This window comes from Lepisosteus oculatus, chromosome 2 (assembly GCF_040954835.1).
Source record: "Lepisosteus oculatus isolate fLepOcu1 chromosome 2, fLepOcu1.hap2, whole genome shotgun sequence".
Taxonomy (NCBI): Eukaryota; Metazoa; Chordata; class Actinopteri; order Semionotiformes; family Lepisosteidae; genus Lepisosteus; species Lepisosteus oculatus.
Window position 1 is genome coordinate 38,065,205 of NC_090697.1, and position 20,232 is coordinate 38,085,436.

The 20,232-nt window shown below is 35.0% G+C and overlaps 1 protein-coding gene across 1 annotated transcript in view; it reads left to right on the plus strand.

Annotated features, from left to right (window-relative positions):
* Positions 1 to 1,982, plus strand: part of tnfrsf21 (tumor necrosis factor receptor superfamily, member 21) — a 35,959-nt gene extending 33,977 nt beyond the window's left edge. The window contains exon 6 of the mRNA XM_015351341.2: positions 705 to 1,982. Coding sequence (XP_015206827.1) covers positions 705 to 934 — 230 coding nt within the window. The 3' untranslated portion in view covers positions 935 to 1,982. The remainder of the gene's footprint in view (positions 1 to 704) is intronic.
* Positions 1,983 to 20,232: the final 18,250 nt, after the last annotated feature.

Genomic DNA, 20,232 nt, shown 5'->3' on the forward strand with positions numbered 1-20,232 from the left:
ACTCTAGACCTGAAACATTATTCAGTAATTTTCTTGAAGTTACATCTCAGTTCAGTGATTTTTTTTAATTCTCATATTAGTCCTTTCTGGAGAGAAAAAAAATGTTATCTTTTCCTATGCTGTAAATGTAGTCATTTTCGCAGGGCTTTATGGCACTGCTTAATCTGTTATAGTTCCATAAATGTCAATACAACCATAGAACATATATTTAACCACAGAATGTGAAAGGGCATACATACCCTTACACAGTATAAGAACAGAAGTACCAATCAGGTATTCTAATGTCCATCTGTTGGGGAATATCACAAATTCATCCCATGAGTTGATCTAGTCACTTTCAAACAACAGATCTGTTGCCTGCTTTTATCTGACTGATTTTTTATCATAAAGTGATTAGGCTGTACTTTAATTATAGCAAGTGGCAGTTAATATGTTCCAGTGGAAAACAAATCCAGTGGGAATAAAAAGAAACTAATGTACAGGGTTCTTAATTTTGCCACATCGTAGTGTTCTTTAAATGGCAAAAGACCGATTTCAATATGGTAGCAGTACAATACTATAGGGAAAGAAAGATTTACAGCAGTATTTTGATTGGAGACACATTTCTAATGAGGTTTGCTGTTTAGGGAATTAACAGGATGGTGGTAACTTGTAGGACTTTTTTCTTTCCCATCCTGATCTCGTGTGAATTCCTCTACCTCCAGAAAAGAAGGACACAGTGCTGCGCCAGGTCCGCCTGGACCCATGTGACCTACAACCCATCTTTGATGACATGCTGCATATTCTGAACCCGGAGGAGCTGCACATAATTGAGGAGATTCCTTCAGCTGAGGACAAGCTGGATAAACTCTTCGAGATCGCTGGTGTCAAGAGCCAGGAGGCCAGCCAAAAGCTTTTAGACTCTGTGTATAGCCATCTGCCTGACCTCCTGTAGGCGCATGGCCAGAGAAATCCTGTCCTGTTCTTATCCCAAGCTGGTGAGGTTATAAAAGGCAATATTGCATGTGCAAGTACAGCCTGGAACATGTGGCAGCCTGAAGTTTTTTTTTCTTGGGGCAATTACTTCTTAATGTGCACATTAAAATATACCTTGCACTTGCATCAATGTAGCTTTGACAAAGTGTTCTCTTACTGTACATTTTATTAGTGTTCTCATTCTTCAGACAAATGTAGACAAGGTCTACATTTAAATATATATGTTATTGTTTAAGACTAATGATATGTAAAATAATTTATGCACTCATTTTTAAAAATGTTAAGGTACTCTGGTCAACTCTGCTTCAGTTGCCAGTGTTCCTTGAAGTGCTGTTCACTAATGTCATATTTGTTCATTTTGTATTATCTTTTTTTATTCTTGTAGTTTATACACGTATGTTGTACAGCGCAATGTTTCACAAAATCTGATGGGCATTCAAGATGATTACTTCTTGGGTTAATGATTTAATGTAACAAAAGGTTCTCATTCAAGATACACTACTTGAATTAGACTAGCACACTTTTGCATTGTATTACTTTACTGTTCAAAAAAAGGTACACCTGATATCTTTCCTTATCACACTTCAAAAGGCACTGAGAAGTATTTAGTATTGAAATATAAAATGTTGCAGGACAGTGTCTAAAAATGCCTGCTTTTGGTGAAGATATTGATGATACAAGTTTCATTCTGTTGAACCAGTCATATATCAAGGTAAACCAGTCTTACTCTTGAAACTATAGGAATGGTTTGATGACTTGAGATGTTACTGACTTCATTAATTTGCCCTCAGTGGGAAAAACAAATTACTCTTGAATTCACTGAAGAATAAATAGATTTGCTTTCTAGCCTATTATGAGTTTATTGAAGTATGTATGAGAAGTGTTTCTTACTGAGGATTGGTTTGCACCATATATTCTTTTAATACTTAACCCTTGTAACAGATAATGAGAGTATTATTGTAACATGTTACATCAAACCAATTAAAGGTCAAACTTTTGTCATAATAGTTCTGGCGACTCCTTATACATCAGTCCATACATCATCAATGCAAATGTTATGCATGTATAAATTGTATGGAGGTTTTAAGGACCACATTAAAGAAGGATATTTTTTTTTCCATCATCCATCCTCTGTGTCAGTTTCACCCAAGGAAAAATGTTTTAAAAATATCCTTTGCATATCACATCAGGGAATAGTAATAGTACTGTTCATTTAAGTTGGCTTTTCTCTGACACACTAGCAGCTTCTAAGATAATTTCCATTGATATCTTGCAAGTATTCGAGAACAGTTGTATCTTGTATTTTTGTAGCCAAAACAATTCAAAATCATGTTATTGTTACAGTACATTTATCGTTACTATAAATTAATAATTTTAATAATCAAAATTTAAGAAAAATCTGTTTAGGGGTCCAAGACCCTGGATTATTATTTATTATGTAGTTTAAACTTTGGCATTGGTAGATGCATTCATTAATGTTTGACCTGTATCCCAAAATAAGTTTAATAGCCGTGCCAAAATCAATATTTTAACAAAAAATATCTTATTGGTTTCTGTGCAAGTGCATCATGGACTGTGTGCCAATATGCACATTTGCGGTTTTGCGCCCTTCATATGCGCGTCCCCGCTCAAGTCTGCAAGGGCTTAGGGTGTCCCATTTCTAAATTTGTGTTTCACAAGGGAGCTCACTATTGCCCTTAATGCGCCCTTCTCTGAAGTCCTCATCAAACCCGGGAATTTCTTTGCGGAATGGTGACGTTTCACGTTCTAGCCTATCAAAGCGGAGTAATGTTACCATAGAGAATAAAATATTCACGTGTTAGTAAAATTTAACATTTTTACAGTTTTAAAACTCTTTTACATATATTTTATGTAAAAACAAAATTTAATTAGGCTACTTTAGATTCATACTGTATATATTCTAGGAGCGAAGTTTTGATATAAAGCTTTTATTACGTCAACCCAATTCACTGATGAACAATCGTTTACCTGTCGTGTATTTTGTACATAGAATATTTAATATACAAGTATTTCATAGTACAAAGCTTTGAGGTTTACCTTACTTAGTTTACTTTGAATGACCGCGTTATGTTCCTCGTACTGTCATTTTTGTACAGGGACAGACAAGATGAAATGTATTTAGTAGTATAAAGCTTTCATTAAACCAAGATTAAGTTTAGATCACTTCGGCTGTTTTGAGTCGAGCCTGCTCAATATAATTGAAAACTACTTTTGTGCAGGGATAGACAAGATGAAATTCAATTTAATCAAACTGCTAGAATGAAAAATATATATATATATAAAGAAAATAACTGCCGACATGCACTTTGCCGCTGGAAGAGAATCAACAACAGGAAGCATATTCACCGTGAGCCGTGAAACCAGCGGGTGACGTCAGCGAGGGTGTCCCAATAGCCTTTTAGCGGTGCCCCTCAAATACTCACGCACTTCAAGTCCGTACCGGCTCTAAAGAGGACGCATGTATCTGACTTTGCAAATTGTTTTTCTAAAAAGGCAACAAACGACTGTATATGCATTCTTGTTGCAGCGATACATTTCTAAATGTTCCACTAAAAGGTACATCTATCATCTGTTTGTTTAAGCGGTTTACCCGGCTGATTGAAACTACTGGCTTACAAAGTCCCATTGAGACATTTGTTTTGTGATTTTTAATATAAATGTGTATGAGAAACTGTCTTCAATAAATCCTTAAATGATGGCATAATGTACTTGTGCAACTAAACAGCATTAGCTGGGAAATATATGGACGGGCGTATTATTTTAACTTGTAAGGAATTTATACATTATTTTACAGAGTAAATTAACTTTATTATACAAATTTTTAATTCTTCTAGGAGTTCAAATTGCTTTATAAGTTTTACCTTATAAGTTTGGCTTTGACAGAGGTAAAATTACAGTATTGTGCCTGTGTACTGCCACACAAAAGAGTTAGCCTCATAGTGTATGTTGCTGCCTCTTCAGAACAGGAAGTGTTTTATTTGCATACCACTGATGACAGGTAATATAATGTAAACCATATGTAAAAAACATTTTACTTACATCTTTAATAATAATAGGCCATACAGTGGATGTAAAAAGTCTACACACCCTTATTGAACTTTTTTCTGATGTAAAGCCAGAAATCAAGATAAGTCATGTCAGACATGTTTCCATCTTAATAATAATAATAATAATAATAATAATTGCTTACACTTATATAGCGCTTTTCTGGACACTCCACTCAAAGCGCTTTACAGGTAATGGGGACTCCCCTCCACCAAAGTGCAGTATCCAAAGCCATACCTTGGTTGACTTGGATGTGTCGTTTGGGTCGTTATCATGTTGGAAAGTGAAATTCTTCTTCATTTTCAGCTTTCTGACAGAGGCCAGCAGGTTTTGTGCCAAAATATCTGATATTTGGAGCTAGTCATTATCCCTTCTATCTTGACTAGAGCCCCTGTCCCAGCTGAAGAGAAGCAGCCCCAAAACATGATGCTTCCACCACCATGCTTCACAGTAGGTATGGTGTTCTTTGGATGATGAGCTGTGTTGTGTTGTTATGCAACCAGGGTGTTGTAGGGCTTTTAATTTTAATTATTTTTCCTAATAATTATCTATTTGTTTTTCTCTTGAATTTTGTTGGTTGCAAGGTCACATTAAAGATGAAAACATGACTGACATGATTTATCTTGATTTCTGGCTTTACATCGGAAAAACCTGCAATTTCAATAAGAGTTTGTAGACTTTTTATATCTACTGTAGATTCTAAAAACATAAAACATATCACCCTCCCAAGTCAGTAAGTACACTTGATTGCTTCCCTCATAGCCCCTGGGAAATTTCAAGAAAGTTTTTAGAGTTCATTCTTAGCAGTTAGATTGTTTAACAAAAAGACATGCCCCTGGCACTTGTTCGTAGGTAGTTGTTTTTCCCAAGAAAATATTTGTTCTTTGTGTCAGCACTCATTACTAGTTAGGGTGTGATTGTCATGAGCTTCAAGCCCAGGTGGTTGCTCAGAAAGCTCATCAACTGTTACCGGAAAAGAGTCAGAATGTATGTGTTGCCCTTGTTACAGGGAGTGGTACTGTTAATAAACAGAGCAATTCATGTCATGGCCTCTTAATAATCCCCATCTTTGAATTGGCTTCATCACTCTGTTCTCCTCCCCACTGATAGCTGATGTGTGGTGAGCGTTCTGGCGCACTATTGCTGCCATCGCATCATCCAGGTGGGGGCTGCACATTGGTGGTGGATGGGAGTCCCCAAGTGGAGTGTCTATAAAAGCGCTATGTAAGTGTAAGCAATTATTCATTATTATTATTATTCCTCATCAGATTCCTTGTTGCCTATCTGCTCAGTTTTTAGGGACAACCTAATTTAGGCATTGCCTGGGAGCCTTTCACTTTAATGACTGACTTCTGATCTTAAGATCTGCTAATGATCTGTGCCTTCGTTTAACTTTATCCCTGAGTTTCTTTTAAATCACCTTAGTTTTCAGATTAATCTGTGCTTGCAATTCACTACCTAGCTAAGGGATCAGGTGGATGCTGCACATTGGTGGTGGTGGAGGGGAGTCCCTATTACCTGTAAAGTGCTTTGAGTGGAGTGTCCAGAAAAGCGCTATATAAGTGTAAGCAATTATTATTAATTCATTGTTTTATATCACACTCACTTTACCTTGCACTTTTCTCATTTCTATGTCAATAATTGTAAATCTGTGTTATTTGTGCTGTACAGTACATTTGAGGAAATCTATAATTCCTTATGAATATGAAATGTAGGAATACAATTTTAATAAAAATAAATACAATAAAATTATATTTTATATAATCATATTTTTTATTTAAAAATAAATAAAGATGTAAAGAGATAAAATAGAAATACTATCAATAACTCCACTAAAGAGGAAAAAAAATATTTTATTCATTCTTTCTTCTGGGTTTTACAGAATCAAAGTCAAAGGCATAATTTCAGTAGCTGATAACTCGATGTGTCAGCTCTTTGAAGACAGATTAAAGTACATAAAAATGAAAAAAAACTAGAGGAATTATATAAAAGGTCTAATAACTTGTTTATTAACACAAGAGAGTAATTAATATACTCTATACAGTGTATTTTATATGAATATGTACTATAATTAACTCTATACTCTAATTTATATACAGAGTATATAAATTACTCAAATGTGTATTGTGAATCTTTATTTCTCCATGATCACAGCCTATCTTTTCTATTAGAGAACTTTCTGCTCCAAATGCTTTCTATTGTTTATCTGTCATTTTTCCTGGCATACCCAGTAGTTGGTCTGTCTACACTTTAGAAAGTCCCTTGATTGCAAGACTGGTTCAGCAAGAAAGAGAATGGCAAAAATTTCTGGAATACAGTACCAGTAAATGACTCTGAATACAACCGTCATACAAGTTCAACTTCAGAAAGGTGGATATAAATCTTGTTGTATAGGATTGACATTAATCATTTACTGCTCTATAAAAAGGGCTTGTCGTGGGTAATTGTAAGAAATTACAATTATTATTACTTTGTTAGAAATTATTATTATTATTACTACTACTACTACAACTATTTATTCAGGGATCTTTCAATTTGCTAAATTAAATATAATGTATAAATAATGAAAAAATATTTATTGCATTATTCTTATTCTTATGTTTCATTGGCAATTGAAACTGGGTATTAGGATGTGGAATGTGACTTTGAATGTGAATGTGCTATTCCAGCAGAAATTATACAGCTTTTATTCACAAATTTAGCTTTCTACTCCAGATTCGGCCTGCAGGAATGTACCAGAGTGTGACACTTACAGTAAGCGCCTAACAGCAGCTCAATTAGTTAACCGTCATGGAGATGGTGTTTATTAGAATGCCGCTATCCTCTCTGTAATTCTAAATTCCAAATTGTCAGGGGCTTTCAAGCAATTCTTAAACATAGTTTTTCTAATTTGGCTACCTGGTATCCATTGGCCAGCAGGGTTGTGTCACAGCAGTTACTAGAGCAAAACACAGGGTCTGGGTGGAGTAAAGAAAGGTAATTTAACATGACTACCAGACAGCCTTAAGTTATTTTGGAAAGTCATTCAATGCACCAGGTACAGACAGCAGACGTGGAAGATGCATTTTGTGGAGCTCCTTCATCTGTTGGACATGTCCTCCATATAGATGGCAGTACCTGGAATAGAATACCTATATTCTCTCTATTTTTGGAGTGAGATCTGTGTTGGTATTCTTTAGCACTAAACAAGTTTGATAAAGGTGGCCTTACACACAAGATGTGTCTAGTTTTCTATCCTATTTTTGATGTTCAAAGACACGATGTTGTAATAACACAGTGGTGAATGTCCCTTAGTATTTTATTCATGTAAAAATAAAAGTAATCTTGGAACAAATTAAGAATGTTTACTATAGTTTAGGAATGAAAACTATTTCATTTATTTAATTCAAATACTGTGTTACTGAATGAGAAACGCTAAATGACAATCAGTACTATACCTCCAAATCTGATTTTCCCCACTCCAGTTGATAATGGAGCGGCTGTTAATAGTGGAAGAATTAAAAGAGGGAGTGGTGTGCTGGCAGATTACTGCAGTATCTGCAAAGTTGTGGATATAAAGATGTTCTACAGTGATAATGCAGTAGCTGGGTTATTGAATGAAGATTTTAGTTTGCTAGTCAATTTATCATCTTCACCTACTATATGGTCATAAACTCTGGATAATGATAAAATATTGTAAGCACAAATAGCTTATACTAGGTTTATTTACAGGGCTGTGGGGCTTACTTTCCATCACCTGCATCATATTGAATCACAATTAAGAAATTGAATCACATGGTAAGAAGCTTAGCAATCCACTGCTACTCTCATGATAAACCAAAGTCAGGTGAGGTGTTTCGGGCACCTGGTAAAGAGACCCAATAGGAGGCTGTTGCAAATAGCCCAGGACATCTAGAGGGACTATATCTCTTGGCTGGCCTGGAGATTAGGAATTCCCCCAAGAGGAGCTGAAATCATTAGCAAAGGAAAAAAAATGTCTTCTCCTTCTTACCCAACCATCACCAGGACAAGTAAACTGAAATGGATAGAAGGGCAGTGGTAAAACCTAAAGTGCTATCATTTATTATGTTTCCCTGAAATGAAACTTAAAACTCTGACCTGTTTTAAAGTTACACCATAATTATGGAGCCTAAGTCACTGTCAAGACTTTCAGATTGAAGACTTGAGGTGATTTGAGCTAGTCAACAAAATAACCATGAAAGGAGGTGTCTTCTTAATAGCAAATATAAAGTGTCCAGCCCAGTTCACCACGAATGTCTGTCATTCCATTGCAAAAGGAAAACTGTACTTTGTCACTTTGGTTGATCCCTGCAGCAGCACTGTAGTGTCCGTGTATACAGATGTGCCAGGAAAACCATAAAATACACCAGCATTAAATTGAACCATCTGCATGTGGCCAAAGAAAAAAATTCGAAAGCATAATATAATGAAAGGGATTAGTTTATTGAGGATCAATATCTTGTCTTCATTGTAACTTATACTTTTACCATCAATATAATGACATATTGAATAAAAATTTACTTTCACAAATCAAATTCACTCTTACAATAATTTCTACAGATTATCCCCCTCAATATTTTTCAGCTTCTAGTTACACAATTTATTGCAGTTAAAAACCTCTTTATGACTCCTAACCTGGTATCAGTATTAAGTTTAACTCTGTGAAGTGATTTTCTTCTCAAGACAGTATACATTTTTTGTTAATAAAAAAACATTTCATGCTTTGTTGGCATACACACACAGATTAATGACTGGACACCAAAAGCCTATTTATTTTCTTTTGATGAACAAAAACTTTTTGTAGTGCCTTTGTTCAAGATGGCAATTCCCTAACCAAAATCGGAGAAGCCTGTGGGTTCAGTATCTGGCAGACAGACAACAAAAGATCTATGGATATCAGAAAGATCAAAGTAAGTCTGACTAGACAAAGAAAACACAATAACTAAGAAGGGAGAAGCAAATGGAAAAACTAAGCTCGAAACCTGTACTTTATCAAGGGACAGCATTTATTTATTTGCTTTCATACAGATACAGACTTTTTTCTTTGAATTACTTAAACATGATCCCACCTATATTTTAGTTTTTGTACTTACAACATTAAAATAGAAGTAGGGCATTTCTAGCTTTTTAATTTTTAAATAATCTAAAGCAGGCTAGCATTAGTTTAAGCACATGGTCCGGTTCATCCCAATATGGTAGAAAAACTCTGACATAGAAATATTTTGACCTGAAATATTTTGTTTTGTGTTCTATGTACACTCATACTGTACATTTCACACTACAACGTCCTGAGGAAAATTACTAACAGTAGCTGGAAAGGAGATCAACTCTTTCTAAAAATGAGAAACAGAAGTCAGAAAGTTACTTTCATTTCAAGCTAGTCAAACGAGTTTGTTAACTGATGATAATGTGGCATTTAAAAAGTCATTAAGGGCTTTATGGTTACTGGTACAATAAGGATCTTATTTACAATTAAGCATGTCTTTCTTATTAAAGCTGGTTTGTACAGATCTGTCTTTGTTAATCGTCTGCATCTTTATTAAATGGTTTGCTTTCAGACAAAAACTAGAAAAAACTAAAAACTTGTTCGTATAGCAAATGTGTTCTTGTTTGCAGCACTTGCTACTAAAATCTTAAAATAAATATTTTTCCAGAAATTATTTTTTACAAACCATATAAATAATCAGTAGAACAAAACCTAGAGATTTTCAGAACACTAAAAGCACAAATGAAGTAGAAGAATGTTTCAGGACAGTTTGTTAGAGTATTTTATGGGTAGTATAATGTGTAACAGAACTCGGTATTTATTCTTTTTCTAATTTACATTACATTTCATTAAGTTTCTTAAAGACAATAAAACAGACAATATGGTTTTCAAGTGTCATAATGCAGAGCTTTTTTGTAGACTGTTCTTGCTTGCTCCTAATTATTACTGTGTGTATGATATGTATTTGGTCGGACAATGTAAGCAGTATAACATGCATTAATGCCGGCTCAGCCCTAATCTGCCTCAAGAATAATATATGCTTTGTTTTCTTTTGCTTTTCAAGTCTTTCATTAATTTTCACAAATTAGTATGAAAGATTATTTAGTTGTGCCAAGGTCATAATAATATTTCAGCAGTTTAAATATAATGGTTTCTTATTTTATCTCCAGATGGTATTATTATCATGCTGAAAAACAAACCAGACCACTGTGACAGTCAAAGTGCCAAACTAACAATATAAAATTACATTAAAAAAATGGGATAGATATTTCCATTTAAATGTAAATTAAGTATTTTGTTCTGAAAGATATCTCTAAAGGTGAATGTTTTTATTTGTATTTTACACTTTATTCATCACATTTTATTAGATTATACAAAATGAAAATTGTGGACAAAATGAAAACTGTGGACTAATATGTATATTAATCAGACCTTAGGAATTGCATACAGAGAATTATTTTATTTTCATCTAGGCTTGTCCTTAAATGACGGGTGACGGGTATTCCCAGGTTGCTAATACTCTAAATATTTGAGCTACTCAACCACTATAGCACTACTGCATATTTCTCTTATAGCCTTATATTTTCAAGGCCCTGCTCCCTTTAATTCATGGTTTTAGGGAAAACAAGTGCCCTTAAAATAATATGGAAAAGCATGGTGAGAAGAATGCAGGGAAAACACATAATCCTATTAAAAATTACATTTATTTGTGTAACTATCAATAAACTTTCGATACTAATTAATTAAAGTTAAGGTAATGTTTTTAAAAATATATTGCTTACTATTTCTCTTTTTTCTTCCTTAAAAATTATATGTGCATAAATGAAATAAAGTGCAATAAATAAACTATACAATAACAAAGAAACAAGAAATTCTATTCTACATGATTTAAAAGATACAGAAAAATAGGATCAAATTTAACCATTTCATTTTCATTTTTTAATGTTTGAGAAATAGTTGGTTACAATTAATATCTAAAATAGAGCTACTCTACCTGGTACCTGCTGGTAACAGAAAAACTAACATTTTCTCATTGGTACATGCTAACAAGGTCCCACTTTCTCCAAGCTCTCACATCCTACTTCAACGTCTGTAGCAATGGCAATGTCACCCTCTGGAGCTCAAAAAATATTGCAAACCCACTGCGTCACACAATGAGCATTTGGCTCTTTTCTGTGTGGCTTCTTGGGACTGGAAGAAGTTGAGATCAAACAAAAGCAATGTCTTCACCCACTTACTATGGCACATAGGCAAGCCAGATGTTCTTTATTTCATTTTTTAAAATAATTTTTCAGTTAAAGCTAGAGTTCTGAATTTAAGTATTCCATTTTCCTAGTGAATTGCTGTTACTTCTAACGGCTTGCATCTTTGGCCTTAATCCAGGAATCTCACAAGGCTGTAAATGATACACAGGAAAGTCTTCCAAAAACAAACAAAACAATTACCTGGCGACAGTTGGTACCTGGCTTTTATTCAAACAGTAGGTATAAAACCACAAAGATTAAACAGACATAGCCAATATAAATGCGCGAAGTCAATCTTCACTGGGCGAGCACCACGGCAAATGTCTACCTGTCAGTAATCATTCGCAACTTGCACTATCCCAGCTATGTTCCAACTGTTCAAATTTTCTTTGTAGCGTTTTATCTAACCAGCAGCTCAATTTCTTCTTACACAGACCTGGGGCGTTGATGCTCCAGGAAACTATAATCCAAAGCCAAGCTGTAGATTCGTGCTACCTCAGGAACCAGACCCCCCGAGCTTCACAAGGTTATCTCTCTAATAAGTTTTCATTTAATCATAACCATAAATTATTGTGTCATTCATTACCAAGTTTTATTTTCTCTCTCCATAACACCCTGCAGGATCATTGATTATCGTATTTCGCTTACCGAGGACTCAGTTTCCGCCCTTATATAGGAGTTGGTTTTCCCAGGCCACATTCCAGGAGCAATCTCTTACTCAGCTCCAGTTCCTGGCATGTTCCCTGGCTACCCCTTGTCTTATTACCAGAAGACGTACACACTGCAGGGTTCCCTTCAAGCCAATTCTTTTAAAACCAGTGGATCTATGCCTTTCAGGTGCATTTTCTCCTCCATCAGTCAGCAATAGGATCTAACCTTGAGCTATGGATTAGTATAAGTCAACAACCCCTCTAAATCCATTTGAGGTGTTTTCCAGATGCATTTTGCTGCTGCTCCTCTTACCAGTTTTTATTTAAAATATTTTTATTTTTTTATCTGTATACTTTACATGTAGTTTTTTCTTTTTTTGTAACCACTAAACTTTTATTTTCATTGCCCTTTCTCTGCAAATCAGACTACCACAGCTATTCTGACTTCTACTGCTGTCCTGCTGTGCTGCTGATTCGTGGTGCTCTTCAAACTATCTGTAATCTCCTGGTTTCAGATTTTTCCCAGTTTTGGTGCATCCTCCCAGACTCCACTACAATACTTGTAAGGTACACCTTCTCACAATTACTACATCTTAAATTGCATTATTTCCTTATCAAATCTGCTTTTGAGTATTGCCAGGATATTGGGATTTTGGGATCAATAAGCTCTGGACAATATTTTCTTCCAACCTCTTCAAGTGGTGTTACAGTGCCTGTTTTTCAGTGCCAGATTACTAAAATGTCCCGCTCTGGTGCTGAATTGAACATTTTATACTTAGACCGTAATCTGAAACCGAAGACGAAAAAGCAATCTGAGAGTCCAGGGGAAGCCAGTAATACAAAACAGGGAGTGAGTACCAAAGCCAAGCCGTGATCTGAAAAACCGTAGTCAAAGGGAAGAAAAACCATAGTCCGAAAACCAAGAAAGTCACAAAGAGGAAGAAGGCATAGCGCAACTAAGTAGCTCGAAAGGAAAACCAAAACTGAGCGAGGAGGTAGGAAAAGACTAGTGCTTAAGTACAAGATGAGATCGGGGTGTGGTGGTGAATACATACACTGATAGGTAGACTAATGAAGAAGTACTACACCTTCTTCTGCCTCTTCCATTGCTGGTAGGCAGGGATAGTAACAGTATTTTGTTTAACCAGATTGTTCCACCAGTTTTTGGTTTAGTTGAGCATTCTCGTCACTCTGTCCATGGTGGTGTCCAAATCGTTATTTACAATTCTCTTTTCTGCATCTGGGTACTGTACCTCTGCATTCTTCTTTTGAGTGCCTTGAGTCTCGACTCTACTTGACTCTTAAATAATGCTTACAGGGTCCAAAGAAGAGATAAGTTGTCTTCGGAATTAAAATTGAATACAAACTACAATTAAATCACCCTCTCTCTAAACTGGATGCCACAGAATAAATGGGAGCTTATCTCCTTATTATCCTTATAAGGATATAAGGATATCCACGAAGGATGAGAGGCAGTATTAAACCGAAGCATTCTTTACTCGGAACTTCAAGTTTCCTAAAAGATTTAGAATAGCAAGTTGTCAGCAAGATTCAAATACTTAGCTCCAATTGGTTTGTTTAGATGATCATGAAGAAGAGACTCTTATCTAGTACAAGCTTCAAGTTCTGTCTGTTTTTGTCTCCTCTATCTTGTGTAATTTAACCTTCTTTTACGTACTGTATATGGTGTGTTCCAGGACTGTTGATTGACACAATCATTTTCCCAGAACTTAACTGCCAGGTGTTACACATTTTATCTAGATTCTTAGCACTTTTATTGGCACCAACCTTAGCCTGCACATTATTAAATGAATTTTTGATCACCAGAGTGGTACCAATAACCTTTAAAATGGCTGAAGTTAATCCTTTTCCTAAAAAATATGCAGGTAATTAAATAACATCCACTGTTTTAAGGTTTCAGAATAAGGCCTTGAGTAGTGCAATCAACAAGTGAACAACAAATGTTAGACTTTCCACACACACCCTGGGTCATGATGATATCTACCACATTGCCTGCTATCTGCCTGTGCTTAACAAATCTTGTTTCATCTGGGCATATCAGATTGACTGCATTTTATAGTCAAGATAGAACACATGTAAATTTTTTGTGACTGTGGTTATCACATCTATAACTCCCACATTCAAGGGGATTTTTAGTGAGTTTTAACAGCAGGTTCCCAGCCCAGCTTCCTCCTCAGCTTCCCAAAATTGTAGTGCAAAGTAAGAAAATAATTTAATGCTGCTGCTCTAGAGGACTTTCCTCTTGCTAGACACTGAATTGTCTGAATGACTACTAGGCATAAGATATTAAAATCAAGCCTTTTCCTTTCCTCACCCATGAGTTTCAAATAACCTAGTCTTTTTGCAGATGGGATGATTTAAATTATGTAAAGCAGTTCATAGAACGTTTTTCATTAGTTTTCTGTGGGTTTTTCTTTATCTGATTATCCTTTGACAGTACTGCTAGTTAGAAATATGACGCTTTTGCCTTTGAAATCTATAAGCGAATAGCTTCCCAGACTTACTACTTGTTTCAAAATATGTATATTTTTAAAATGTATCACATTCTCAATTTTTCATTTACTATACTAAATACTAAAATACAAATCTTTGTAGTATATATTTAATATTTAACTATTTTGGGGTTCTGATTAGTTCTTAGACAATTGAGTGTAAATTTAATTGGTTCATGGCTTGTCTCTGAAATTATTTTCTGGGTCTGTGTATTCGTTTGTCAGCTGTTCCAATTTTTGTTTCCTTCTCTTTTGATGTATAATAGAGCTGAAGAGCCAGCTCCTACAGTTGTCTTTTTATCATTCCAAAAGTTTAAGGAAGAACCCTGTGAGTCATGATTTGTTTCAAAATAGTGTTCAGCTCTTGCTATTCTTCCGCGTTCTGACATTTTGTGCTCCTTCCCAGACATACTTCCTCTATCTGCTCAAGTCAAGGCCCAATTGTCTATTTCTTTCAGATTACATAGTGCAACATCATGTATCGACGAGAATTTAATGGTTGGGTTTAGGGAGGCTTTAGCAGTGGAGTGAAGTCATTGGAAATTAAATAATTTACTCTTATGTGGACTACATAGCCATTTGTTACTATGTGTCAGGTGCACTCCAGCAGGAAGCTTATATGTAATCAATTGGATATGGGACTTAGAAATGTTAGAAATAAAGTAGGAATGACCCTCTTTTGTTTGACTCAAGTCCAGATTTTGTTGGACTCTGTAACTGATTATTTCACACACATCGAGATGAAACAGAGGATGCTGACAAATCGTGGAGGACATTTATGCTACAGAAAAATCTTCCAGGTTTTCTTTTGACCGTTGACCAAACTAAATGAACAAAGAATATCTGGATTGAAGCCTTGTATTGTGATACCCAAAGATGTTAAAATGAGGAAGCCAGATGAGAACATCATGTAATGGTTAACATGACTAGATTCCGTTTAACATAACTTGATATCAACCAACACACTATCTCAAACTTTTGTGTTCAATTAAGAAAATAACACATTATGTACAGTATAGGCCTAAATACAACAAATACATTTTTTTAAAAATAACCATAATACCGTAATACCTCTTTTGTAACAATGAAACTCTTTAGAAAAGGTACATTAAAATAAATTCACATTTAGAAGTCATGCTGGTAATGTTGCTCATGAGCCACAACTTTACTTTTACTTAAAGTATAATTATGGAGTATATTTCTTAAGCACAAGTACAGTAATGTGTAATAGTAATTGAAACATGTAAAACCATTCTCATAAAGAATTATGTCTACTACACCTGCTTTCAATAACTTCCGGTTTTGTCACTATAGATACTAATAATAGCTTGTAGCTTCTGACTCTATTTTTGAGTCAGTGTGGACAAAATCTATTGTATATAAACAATAAGACAACACTTAAAAGGTACTGTATAAGAGTATGTTAACATATAACATTACTTTGTTAAGACACTTGTGACCTGTTCTTCCACATCTGACACTTAAATATCAATACATGTCTTCATTATATCTAGATTAGAATGGTGTCTTACTTACTGGTTTCTATTAAAATAATAGACTTCAGAATATCATTAAATAAATTATATTTAATATAGTAAGGTAAAAGTATTAAAGTCAAATAATGCTTTTTAAACTGTCACTTTAAATTAACCTGACATGCATTTTTTGTATTTTGTAGAAATCACAGGCTTGATGGTAATAAAACTCAGGTATATAATGCACAATTCTGGTTGGAATTTTTTTATAGAATACTTTTGAATTCTTCAGCACTTTTTCAAGGCATGTGAAACTTGTTTCAATAGTTTTAAATTCACCACTTCAATTTTTCTTCCAACAGAGTTTTTTCTACCCAACGTTCTCTTAAAATATGCTTGATTTCCTCATACATTTGACAATTTCTTATGCAGCAATAATCCTACACAGTATTAGAGGAAGAAAGGTAAGATATTTTACTTTTATATTTTAATATTTTACTGATATGCTTGCCAACAGACCAATAGTAACCTACTTGTAGTATTATGATTTAATGACCCTAAATGAGAATTTCTTCAAATCCCCCTTCTTGACTTTATGTTATGTTATTGATATCTCTGACTTAAGTCAGAAATGAAAGACATAAGTGCTTGTAAAAGATTAAGAGTTATTATCATAGTAGACCATATGCAGGTACTTTAGACTAGCCAACCTAACCATTTTAAAGGACCCTTTTAAGAACCCCAAGACCAGTGCAGTTTTCTTCCTCTAACAATTATTTTATAGTAATTATCTCTCTCTCTGTTTCAAAAAGGAACATAAAACAAGATGTTATTAACAAGGTATATGCAAAAAATAGCATGATAGTACCAAGAAAAAGAAAAAAAGTTTTTGCATGTTGCACAGTCTTACTCTGTTCTTTGTCACATTCCAAAAAAATCTTCATATCAAAACGGCAACATCTCCCACACCTGAATTCCCTTCCATGCTGTCGCTGTCTGTACCTCCCATGAGGTCAGCTGTACTGATGTAAAAAAACAATTCCCTGTTTTATGGCAGTCCCTTCTTTGCCTTACTAGCATTTTCCTTGTCATGATAGCCTCAGAGCCATATGTTCCATTATGCCTGCTCTTGGTCTGCAAAAAGAAACAGAATAAGGGAAGCAGAACACAAATAAGTCCACCTATCTGCACAGTTTGAGGCTTATTTTTTGAGGCTTACTTGTTTTCTTTCTGGCCAGAACTCCAGGATGTGAGTAGTGGACAAGAACGTCAGGCAGATCACAATGGTAGGCAATCATAAACACATTTAATGTGTCACATTGACTGTGTTTTAAATGCAAGATATCTTGACATAAAAAGGAAAGGTTAGAAGACATGAAAGAGATAAAACAAACACATCATTCCTAAAAAAAGTTTGTCCCATTGTGTGTATAATTCAGTAAATATAACATCCATCCTGCTATCCTACTCCCAATTCTGTCACACTGTGAAATCGCATTTTAGGGAACACTTTTTCAAGCCATATTTCTCAAGCATTGTTTTACGGTTGAAAATGTGGTCTGTGTTTTATTCTGAGGAGTAATATAGGCTCATTTGGCTCTTTATACTCTATTGACCGGAATTCCAGTCATTTCCAATGTGAAGTGCGCCTTTAAAATGCATTGAAAAACCTTCCTAATTCTGTTTGTTCTACAATTTCTTAAAGATAAATCTTAATTGCAGATTGTGATCAAAAGTTCTAGATATGAGCTACACAATTCCAACAACTCTCAGTCTGGATAATTGTTGATCTCATTTAAAATTAAATATTTCCCTTGGTGGTCACTTGAATTCAGTTGTTTAAAATAGAAACAAATGAAGTAATGCACAAGAAACAGAAATGTGAACACAAATGTAATGTTGGCATTAAATGTAGCACACTGTCAAAATCAAAACGCATTAAGTATGCTAGTATGAGTGCCCCACTCATTAACAAGCCCTGGAAGCATTAACTAAAGAACTTGACTCATCAAGCAGTAAGGTTGTGGTCAGTTTGTACAAAAGACATTCTTTTTTTTGCAAGATATATTTCTTAATTTAAAATAATATTTTTATAACATGTTTGCTTTAAGGAGATTCTTCTCTACGTTATCACAATTACAGTGTCACAATAAATAATTTGAATAATGCAAAGGAAGGAACAAGTCAAATTTCAAGACTGGGTAAACACTTGGAAGCAGGTATCAACTTTGCAGAGGATGAAAAGCTCAATATACACTGAATGTCTCCTACTTTAAAAATGTAGAACACTCTGGTTACAAGCAGATTTTCCATCTGTATCCATTCCATGATACAATGATTCAAATGCCCTCAAGGTATGATATCATATTATATTGTATTTACAAAGCACAGTATATACATGAAGTGAATATTGTATATTTGCATATACAGTATACTTGTATATAGACTGTATATTGTAGGGATTTGGGTCAGAGAGCAGGCACCATTTTACTTAAGACAATATTGAAGTGGAAGTTTTTCTTTGGGTTTTCTCATGCCACAGAAACTACTGTACTTCTTATGCTTCCCCGAGCATTTCAATTCCATCAGCTGTTTGCTCTGTTCTGGGAGTGCCCCGGTGCAGAGAGAGGGAGTTTCTTACTGATTTACTCTCTTGGCCTGGCATCCTGGAATAAAATTAAGTCCTGATTGCAGTCACAAGATTGGATAAGTCAGTGTGCCAGGTCATTTGGAGAGAGAGGAGGATACAGTAAGTTAACCACAGAAATTGAGGTGGGTGCTAGCATTTAACGTATGGCATCACAATTGATGTTTTGTTAAGATGTTATCATGTTTAATCCTGATCTCCTGTATCCACCTTGCAGATCCCTCAAGGCAAGACAATCCTTTAGGTAATGTACAGTACCATGATCTCTTGCCCATTGTCCTGGTCAGGAAGCGAATAGCAGACTGATTGGAGCTGAGCTGCACCACATATCATTAGAATGTTTCAGAATGGACAGAACGTTACAATGTCCTGGTCTGGTTTGCAGTCCTGGGAGAAGTTTCTTATCAGAAGTGACCCTGTTAGCTACTTTCCTCTGTTTTACACAGAGGCCCAAGTTGCTTTGCCAAGGCAAGAGGAATATTATTAGAAATATTTTATAACACTTAATTCTAAGTGTAATAGTATGCCTTGCTGTTACAGGAAAATGTTACAATAGAGTTGTACTGTATATATCGCTGGAAGACACTGGGGATTACAAGCACTCATTGAAAAAGAGCAACCACTGGCATTATATTTTCAGTAATTAGTACAGTTTCCAATTGGTGGTGCAGGATGTACTATAATTGACATTTGGTTAGTTTATTGGAGAATTCACCAATACATCATGCTTGGTTTGAAATCCAGCAGACAGCACAGTGTCACAATACATGTTTGTGCCCATTGTATGTAATAAGGAGGAAACTCCAAGAAGGTATTGACAGCAGAGAGGGGTAAAATGAATGGGTTGTAATGTGCATCTGCAAATACGTCGCACATTTTCACTCTCCTGTTATGTTTTCAAGTATTTTCACCTATGGAAATGGCAAATACTGTGCTACTGAGCAGTATAATGCAGTTACGCAAAAACAATTATCTGATTTGTTACTACCATAAAACCCCTTTGAAAGGTTTTGAGAGAAAACTGTTCAAGAAGCAGAGATGGTAGCTAGAATGTGATGTCATAAATGCATCTTCAGTTTTCCTGGATATGCCTACTACTACCACCACGGTGTTGTAGTATCTGTAAAAAAATGCATTATATAACAAGTTCATTTCAACTGCTTGAAAACACTACTGAAAGGTTCTTTAAAGTTAGATGTGACAGCAATTACATTACACTGGTCTATGATCTGGATTCTGACCACCTACAGCTTAATTGTGATTTGATGATTGATATAGCAAACGTATGGGGTATCAAGTTGTCAACATTTGAACATTTGACAGATCGTTCCTAAACCTCTGATAGATTAAAATAGTGTAGTTTTTTAATTAAATCTTTTGATTAAATTGTGATCAGTAGATCCAATGGAAATGATGAGTCTATTCTGTTGTTTTACTGGCTACAGTAATGAATTTGTTTCTCATTTAATAAGATACGTTCATTAACTGAAGATTCCTTTTTTTGTTTACCAAGCTGAAAGTGAAAATATGAGGAAGCAAATGAAAGAAAAATGAACCTGTTGGACAAGTGTGTGCTGACTCTTCATACTCTGTTTCAGGAAGACGTGTTTTTTATTACAATGGAGGTGGGTCTAACACCAGACACCCCCGGAAACTAGGTGTGTCTAACACTGGAC